This window comes from Dermochelys coriacea, chromosome 8, assembly GCF_009764565.3.
Source record: "Dermochelys coriacea isolate rDerCor1 chromosome 8, rDerCor1.pri.v4, whole genome shotgun sequence".
Taxonomy (NCBI): Eukaryota; Metazoa; Chordata; order Testudines; family Dermochelyidae; genus Dermochelys; species Dermochelys coriacea.
Window position 1 is genome coordinate 54,023,457 of NC_050075.1, and position 9,089 is coordinate 54,032,545.

Consider the following 9,089-nt stretch of genomic DNA (forward strand, 5'->3'; position numbering starts at 1 on the left):
ACCAGTTGGTGTAAAACCAAGAAGAACGTTGAGCCAAGCCTATTTTCCCAGGCGGGGGCTTGTCTGTGAAGCGCTCAGGGGCAGGCGGCTCTGGCTGAGGCAGCCAGCGGCTGCTGCCGTCACGCAGAGGGGGCTGGGGCAAGAGACGAGAGGCTGGCAGCCGGAGGGGGCCCGTGGGGGAAGTGATGCCCGCAGCTGATGCGAGCACCGGGAAGGCTAAACAAAAACAAACAAACAAACAAAAAATAACGCGTCCAAAAGCCCAGCCCCACGTCGGGCCCCCGCCTTCTCCCGAGCCCGCCGGCACCTCCGCTCTCTGCGCGCGCACAGGCGGCACCGCCGTGCGCGGGGAGCCCCGCGGGGGCTGTGGGACTTCGGGCGGTAACGGCCTTTGGGGCGGCCGATGCGCAGGCGCCCCTGCAGTTCGGCGCTTGCGCAGTGGGGCGGAGGGTTGCGGACCCCCGGCGCGGCGTGAGGCGCTCGCCCCGCTCCGTTCTCCCGCTTGGGCCGGTCCCGTTAGAGCTCCGGGCGGCAGCCTCGGGCTGAGGCGCGGGGCCGCCCCGCATAGTGAGCCCCGGGGCCAGAGCCCCCGGCCGGCTGCGCCCGCTGCCCCGGGCCGGGTGAGCGCAGGGCGGGCTCCGCCCCGCGGGGGGAGGGGCCGGGGCAGGACACGCCCGGGAGGCGGCCGGGTCGGTGCGAGGATCGCTGCGGGCCGAGCCGCGGGGCGGGGCAGCGAATGGCCGGGGATCGTTCCGCCGGGGCCGGGAGCAGCCGGGGGGCAGCGCTCCGCGGGGGACCAGCCGCCAGAGGGAGCGTGTTGGGCCGGGCGGGGCTGTGCGGGTCACGGTGCTGCAGGGAGCGGGGGGACCGGCCCCGCAAGGCTCCTTCCCGGTCGGTGTGTGTGTCTTAGGTCGGGGGATGTAGCCCGCCCCGTCCCTGGAGCCGCTGCCTGCTAACGGGACTGCAGGGAGCTGTGGTGGAGGCAGGTGTGTCTGGTGGGCGGGCCTGGCTCGGTGGGAACTTTCTTCTCTGTGTCTTGGCATGGCATCTTTCTCCCTGGATTTCTCCTCCTTCTCCTGCTGTCTTTTCTCCACCTTCCTTCAGCATCTCCCGTCACAGTCTTCTCTGGTCTCTTCCCCCTCCTATTGGCTTTTTTTCCCCTCCCGTGTTCCGCTTCCATATACTTGTAGTGTCCGATGTTGGAACTACTACTCGTGGTGTAGCGGGGGTGGTTGTACTACTGAGATTAAGGTTGAGGTGGAAAATTAAAAGGAACAGTCAGAAGAGTGAAGTGCTTGCAAGTCGCATGGAAACTTTTTCAAAACACCATTATAGAGCTTCAAACTATGTGTGTACATCAAATAAAAGAAAACAATAAGAGCTGAAAAAAAATGCCACCATAGCTTAACAGCAGTAAAAGATGCAGTTAGACACAAACAGATGTTTAAAAATTGGAAGTCAAATGCTACTGAGGAAACTAGAAAGGAGCATTAACTCTGGCAAGTTAAGTGTAAAAGTATAATTAGGCAGGCCAGTAAATAATTTGAAGAGCAACTAGGAAAAGACACAAAAACTAACAGTACCATTTTTTTTTTAAGTACAGCAGAAGTAGGAAGCCTGCCAAACAATCGGTGAGACCACTGGACAATTTTGGGGCTTAAGGAACACTCAAGGAAGATAAGGCCATTGTGGACAAGCTACATGAATTCTTTGCATTGGTCTTCACTGCAGAGAATGTGAGGGAGATTCCTACACTTGAGCTATTCTTTTTAGGTGACAAATCTGAGGAACTGTCCTGGCTTGACGTGTCAATACAGGAGGTTTTGGAACAAATTGATAAACAGTAATAAGTCCTCAAGACCAGATGGTATTCACCAAAGAGTTCTGAAGAAACTCAAATATGAAATAGTAGAACTACTGCAGAAATGTGGTATGTAATATATTGCTTAAATTAGCCTGTGTAACAGATGACTAGTGGATAGCTAATGTAATGCCAATTTTTAAAAAAGGCTCCACAAGTGATCCTGGCAATTGCAGGCCAGTAAGACTAACTTCTGTACAAAGCGGATTAGTTGAAACTATAGTAAATAACAGAATTATTAGACACATAAAGGAACATGATATGTTTGGGAGCAAAGAATCAAGACTGCTTTTGTAAAGGAAAATTGTGCCTCACCAATCTGTTAGAATTCTTTGAAAGGGTCAACAAACGTGGGCAAGGGTGACCCAGTGAATATAGTGTATTTGGACTTTCAGCAAGTCTTTGACAAGGTCCCTCACCAAAGCCTTTTAAGTAAAGTAGCTGTGATGGGATAAGAAGGAAGGTCCTCTCATGGCTCAGTAACTAATTAAAAGATAGGAAACAAAGGGTAGGACTAAATGGTCAATTTTCACAGTGGAAGGAGGTAAATAGCAGGGTCCTCCAAGGCTCTGCACTGGGACCAGTGCTGTTCAAAATATGAATAAATTATCTGGAAAAGGGGGTAAACATTGAGGTGGCAAAGTTTGCAGATGTTACAAAATTACTCAAGATAGTTAAGGCCAAAACTGACGGTGAATAGTTACAAAGGGATCTCACAAAACTGGGTGACTGGGCAACAAAATGGCAGATGAAATTCAATGTTGATAAATGTAAAGCAATCAACATTGAAAAACATAATCCCAACTATACATACAAAACTATGGGTCTAAATTTGCTATTACTACTCAAGAAAAAGATCTTGGAGTCACTATGGATAGTTCTTTGAAAACATCAGGTCAGTGTGCAACAGCAGTCAAAAAAGCCAACAGAATATAGGTCCCATTAGGAAAAGGTTAAATAATAAGACAGACAATATCATAATGCAACTATATAAATCCATGGTATGCCCACACCTTGAATATTGCATACAGTTCTGGACACCCTGTCTCAAAAAAGATATATTAGAATTGGAAAAAGTACAGCAAAAGGCAACAAAAATGATTAGAGGGATGGAACAGCTTCAATATGAGAAGAAATTAAAAAGGAGGGACTGTTCATTTTAGTAAAGAGACAACAAAGAGGGGGATATGATAGAGGTCTATGAAATCATGAATGGTGTGGAGAAAGTGAATAAGGAAGTATTATGTGAAGGGGTAAATAACACAAAAACCAGGAGATCACCCAATGAAATTAATAGGCAGTAGGTTTAAAACAAACAATGGGAAGTACTTCATACAATGCACAGTCAACCTGTGGAATCTGTTGCCAGGGGATGTTGTGAAGGATTAGACCAGTTAATGGAAGATAAGTTCATCAATGGCTATTAGCAAGATGATCAGGGACACAGCCCCATGTTCTAGGTGTCCCTAAACTTCTGACTGCCAGAAGCTGGGACTTGGATCCATCAAGAGGGGATGGATCACTCGATAAATTGCCCTGTTCTGTTTATTGCCTCTGAAGAATCTGGTATTGGCCACTGCTGGAAGACAGAATACTGGGCTAGATGGACCATTGGTCTGACCGAGTATGACTGTTCTTATGAGATTAGTTTATTGTTTAATATATACTAATAGTGCATTCAGCACGAGGTGTCTAGTGTAAGCAGTATTTAGAGCAGTTCTCCATTGGGGTATGGCACCAGATTCTTCCAAGGGGAGTAAGTGACACACATTACTGAGTTAGGATGGCACATCATTCCGACATCCTTAAACAATTTACTGCTCCAGGTTTAGCCCTGTGAGGTATGTGAATGTGTGGAAGAAGATGGGATGATAACATGTGGGAGAATGAGAAAATGGGTAGGCAATAAAAAGAATGAACTAGGATGGGTGGAGGTTAGTGGGCACACAGGAAAGTGCTGGGATTCAAGTGAAGGGGCATTGAACACCAAATACATACAAATAAGGATGTGGAAGGGTGGAGCTGGGGAATCACCTGGAGCAGGGGGGGAAAGATGGGATGGAAAAGGAAGGTGAAGGGGCACGCAAGGGGCAAATCACATACTATACGTAAGAGAATGAGTAGAAGAGTAGTATGTATGGGGAAAGTCAATGAGTTGGGGGTGGGGACTGTTGATTTGGTATTCATAGGTGGATTACAGTTTTGTGGGGCACTGGGCCAGAGCAAGTGTGGGCCCCTCCCCACCCCTTCCGCCTGCACTTTCCTCGCCCCTCCCCCCATCCCTCCAGCACTGCTGCTGGGAAATGGGGTAGGAGCATGGGGGCTTCCCCCACCTGGCACCCCTGCCAGGGAGCAGGGGCTTGCCTGGCAGTCCTGCCGGGGAGCAGGTTCAGGGCACAGGGAAATAAAGTGCCTGGTGGTCACTCATACATAATTATATAACTCTAGCAATGCAAAGAGAACACTTAATATGAATCTTCTGATAAAGCCCTGTGTAGTGAAGGGAGTCTGTCCGGGGAGTTAAGTGAATAAGTTTGAATATCTCAGTCCCGCACATGTTTAAAGGAAGAAAAATGTTTGGTGTTCGCTCAGGATTGGCTAGGGCTATCTGATGTGGAAACTTTAGATGGCTGGAACAGAAATAGGCCAAATAACGTAAAAGAAGCAACATAGCTGGCAGGGATTTAAATATTGAAGAGACACAATTTAAAATATTTTATAAATTGTACTAGACCACAGAAGGACTTCTACTAGCTAGAAGCAAGAGACAATGATCTAGACTAGAAAAGTAGAAAGAAATTAGAGTACAGTAATGTTTTGGAGTGGCCCAAGAACAACAACATCAAAAATAGATGATAAAATGTTCTTGCTGCTTTTGTTATGTATCCTGGCAGGCTGTTGGTCATTACTGAGCGTTTAATATGAAAAGGTCATATGGTTTATTTGTGTGAAAAAGTTTGTCAGGATCAATGTTTACCAGGGAAAATGAATTTCAGATCTAATAAGTCCCATCTTATCATGATATATATATTGTGGAGAAGAGTAGAATAGATGTAGAAGGGTTCAAAGAAGTGTGGGAATAGTTTCTAAATCATATTACAAAACAAGGGAAAACTCAAAACCAAATCTCTGATCACCAAATATATGAAGTGGATGCATCCACATTATCAAATTCTAAAACAGAATTTGTAGATATTCTTAATGGTTTTTTTTAAGGCTAGAGAAACCAGTAGTTGTTACCTTAATTATTCAGATTTGCCAAAAGGATCCAATTAAAATAGAGGATTTAACTTTATGGAGATGTAGAAATGTTCCATTTGATGATCATAGTAAACTACCTAGTGTCTCCTACAGTGAAACTAATGCACAAAGTCTCAGTATTATTCTGTTCACCAGAAAAAGATCTCTGTTGTGATCGTTAGCTTTACTTAATGTGAATGTTGGCAAAGTGGCTAATGAAATCATCTCCTGTTTTTTTTTTTTTTAGGGAGGGCTGAGATTGGAGTTGAGAATGAGATGAGCCAATCATGAAGGACTATAAGAACATGGTATACTTGCATCCACAATAAGCCATATATAAGCCCCATGTACGACACCACAGGATGGAGGTGAAAGTGGTCTGGGAGTCCGATAACGACACTTATGACACAGGTGAGGAGCATTCAGATGACTCCAGTCATTCCTCTGAGCGGGTGGGTCGCAAATCTAGCCTCCAGTTGGAGGTAGACATAGACTACTCTCAACCATGCAGTCCTGGTTGTAGCCCTGCTGGACCTTCAGGTAGGCAAGAACTCCCTGTAGAATTGCAGTGTGAAGATGAGGAAACCTATGAGACCTACTACCAGAAGCGAGGTGAGACTACAGCTGGGGTCTTTGTCACTTCCAACACCAACTTTGACCTGCAATGTGAAGATGAGGATCTGGAGTTCTACTCCTCTGAGGAACCTCAGGGAGGATTAAGTGAGGATGATGAAAACATCATTCTTGTTGATGCTTTTGATGAGGAGGACCTGGAGCCCATCTCTGGAGAAGCTTTGCCCTATAGGTGCAAGAAGTGTGGTGTTTCTTTCCAGGATCTGGGTGAATTACAAGAACACAAACATATCCATCTGACAGAGCACTCATACCAGTGCCCCATCTGCAGCAAAGAGTTCTTCCGTGCTGCAAACTTGCGAATGCACAAGCTCATTCATTCTAGTGACAGGCCACACAAGTGTCCGGAGTGTGACAAGGGTTTCATCCGCACAGCTGATGTCTGGAGGCACCTACGCAATGTGCACAAGATTGAGCGCTCCAAGGTAGTTTTGGGAAATGGTATGGTTAGGAACCCATGGTCAACGTTGCACCAAAACAAGCATGGCAGTGGAAACACTGACCAGCATTGTTCAGAAAATAAAAAGCCTGGGGAAGAAGAGTCTAAACCTTACATCTGTCCAATGTGTGGCAAAGGTTTTCGTAAACCTAATCTGCTGTCAAAACACAAAGTGATCCATCGAGAGGACAAACCATATAAATGTCAAGAATGTGGTATGGCCTTTGTCCAACTGCTGAGGTTGAAACGGCACCAACAGACTCACTCTGGAGAGCGCCCTTTCTATTGTGAGGAGTGCGGAGGGACCTTCACAAGACTGGCATCACTACAGCGCCATCAGCGGATCCATACTGGAGAAAAACCCTACTCTTGTGCTTATTGCGGTCATTCCTTCACAGAGTCAGGCACTCTAAGGAGGCATGAGCGCACACATAAAGTGGACAAATCTTAGTGTTTAGGGCTCCATGATTGTGGTCACCATTCTTTGCCTGTCACTAGAACGAGAACTGTTCAGTTATCCTAGAGAAATTGCTCACACACACACACACACACACACACGCACTAGTCCACAACTCTCTTCCTGAAGGAGGGCCAGTATAAGTCTATTATGGAGATATTGCCTTGTAAGGAACTCCGTGATCCCTGCAGGTAGTCAATACTGACTGGCCTGGCACCTGTCCGCTGGAGTTACAATAAGAAAAAGCTCCATGTCCATTAAATAATGAGGTCAGAGATATCAAAGGACATGTCTGGAAGTGAAGCTCCTACAAGGTACTGAGCATTGTCATAACTAGTTGGACTTTTCTGGGGGTGCATTAAGTTGAGCTTTTCTCTAGGCCTGGTGTGTTAAATGGAGCCCTACTGCAGTCCTAGACTGTGAACTGATTGTGACTGCTCTTCAGCATTGGATTTGGAGATCTGTCATTGCAGTCTTTGCAAGGACTGCACAGTCCATTTAGTCAGAGCTGGCCTATCCATACCTTCTCTCTGTGCATTCTGTCATGTTTTTATTGAAGTATGTTTATTTGGGAGAGAAGTATGTTGGCTATAAAAATCCAGGACCCTAATAAATTCGACAATTAATTAAACAGCTGAAGCCAATACATACTCTTTTGTCCGTGGTTATGTATGTATATCGGTGGGTGGAAAGAGGCTTGTATGAGTGGCTGTGAAGTGTGTGGAAGAGTGGATTGTTTGTATGGATCTGTGCCACTTGTGTCTAAGTGGAGGAGAGACCATTCCCAGCTACTGCATTACAGTAACAAATGTTTGGGAATTTAAAATCAGAAGAGTGGCAAAACAATAAAGTGAAAATTATGTCTTGCTCGATATTACATTTTAATTTAAATTTCCTTGTTTCTGGGGCCCTGTGAACATGAGGAAATTCATCATAAATCATTTGAATGCCATGAACTCACAATGCCTGTACGTAGGGCCTTGTGTGCTGCACAAAGTGTTCACTAGAATCTTAGCTGTCATTTTAAAAATTAAGTCGCAATAAAACCTAGTTCTCAGTGAGATCTTCCGGAGTCTGCAAATACTTGAAACAATAACTCTAAAGGAGGTCTGAACTGCGCAATTCATCTTAGGGGTCTGTTGACTTTGAAACCTAATGATGGACATTAAAATGTTAACATTAAATATTTTAATGGCTGATCATTTTAGCAGGAACATCCAGTTTATGTATTCATCTCACAGTTCCAAACTGTCTCCCATGCCGAAAGATCCTGGTATCCTAAAATTACTGGCTTCCCTCAACAAATTATACAGTGCAGTTACACATTTTCAATATGAAGTTCTGCAGCACATTGACAATGTAAAATTTTGGAGAATCATAATGTTACTTACCTTTAGTATCAGTTCAAGTAACATAAGGGATACTGTACAGATTGTATTATTCATTTGCATATTCAATTTAGTAAAATACCGATTTTTAAACTGATCTGAATTTCCATTCTGCTTCACTGGAGTGCTGTGGACTCCAAGCCCCTTGCCACAGAATTTAGGTCAAACTTGCTGCAAAGTTCATGGCATGGGCCATGCCTATACAATACCTTGCATTCGTTAAAACAGCCATCCCAACTGTTTTACAAACCTTGGTCACGCTAGATTGTTGCTGTGCGTGGAATGGGGTCCTGAGCTCAGATCAATCTTAACTGCTTTAATCTACAGTGATTTATCTCGATTGTGGATGGGATGTCAACCATTAGTTTCTCAAGTTCATTTTAATTTCATCCCACAAAGTAGTTACTGGCATTAGAAAATAAGCCAGTACCACAGCTCCTAGGAACACTGCTGGGCACTGTGGAATATAAATTCTGAGCTTCCCAGAATCACTAGTAAAACCATGACTGTAAGGCTTGAGGAGAAAAAGAGCAGATAGCCTAAGAAAATAAAGTATAGGTCAGAGTAAATTGCCATACTTCACTCTTTATAAGTCTGATCTAACAACCCCAAGTGCACATACAGCCAGGATTTCTTCCCCACCTCAGGGCTCAGATGCTGAATTTATCGCTTCTTGTATTACTTCCAGTAATGTCCCAGAATTGGAAGTATGTTCATGTGTGTTGGACAAGTCCTCCATATAGCACAATATTAATGAAGGAAACTGCTGTGTCCTTCCGTGTCTTTTAGACACTGATATACTGAACATTTCAGATCCAGAGCTAGAGGGACTCTAGCAAATTTGGACAAAACAAAAGTAATTTAGGAGGAAGCTGGTGGCCTCCACAGAAAGAAAGTGAAGCTGCCAACTACAGTAAAAGCTGTTTTATCTGGCATGTTGGGGGAATGGGGGGTGCCAGTAAGTGAAAAATGCCAGTTAACTAAGAGGGAGGGAGTTTGGGTGCTGGAGGGGGTGCGAGGCTGGGGGTTGAGGTGCGGGAGGGCATGCAGGGCATGGGCTGTGGGAGGGAG

At 45.2% G+C, this 9,089-nt stretch overlaps 1 protein-coding gene across 3 annotated transcripts; it reads left to right on the forward strand.

Annotated features, from left to right (window-relative positions):
* Positions 1-429: 429 nt before the first annotated feature.
* On the forward strand, positions 430-7,261 carry LOC119860035 (zinc finger and SCAN domain-containing protein 22-like). 3 transcript variants are annotated; one of them, XM_043491512.1, is made up of 4 exons: positions 430-567; positions 911-986; positions 1,607-1,930; positions 5,353-7,261. In XM_043491512.1, the coding sequence occupies exon 4, from the start codon at positions 5,464-5,466 to the stop codon at positions 6,622-6,624; it is 1,161 nt and encodes a 386-aa protein (XP_043347447.1). In that variant the 5' UTR covers positions 430-567; positions 911-986; positions 1,607-1,930; positions 5,353-5,463; the 3' UTR covers positions 6,625-7,261. The 3 variants fall into 3 exon arrangements, with proteins under 3 accessions (XP_043347447.1, XP_038269061.1, XP_038269063.1); XM_038413133.2 differs by lacking the exon at positions 1,607-1,930 and having other exon boundaries at positions 5,349-7,261; XM_038413135.2 differs by lacking the exons at positions 430-567; positions 911-986 and having other exon boundaries at positions 1,783-1,930; positions 5,349-7,261.
* Positions 7,262-9,089: the final 1,828 nt, after the last annotated feature.

What these genes read in the sequence shown, in the direction of transcription:
- LOC119860035 (XM_043491512.1), top strand. Translation starts at nt 5,464, where the DNA reads ATGGAGGTGAAAGTGGTCTGGGAGTCCGATAACGACACTTATGACACA.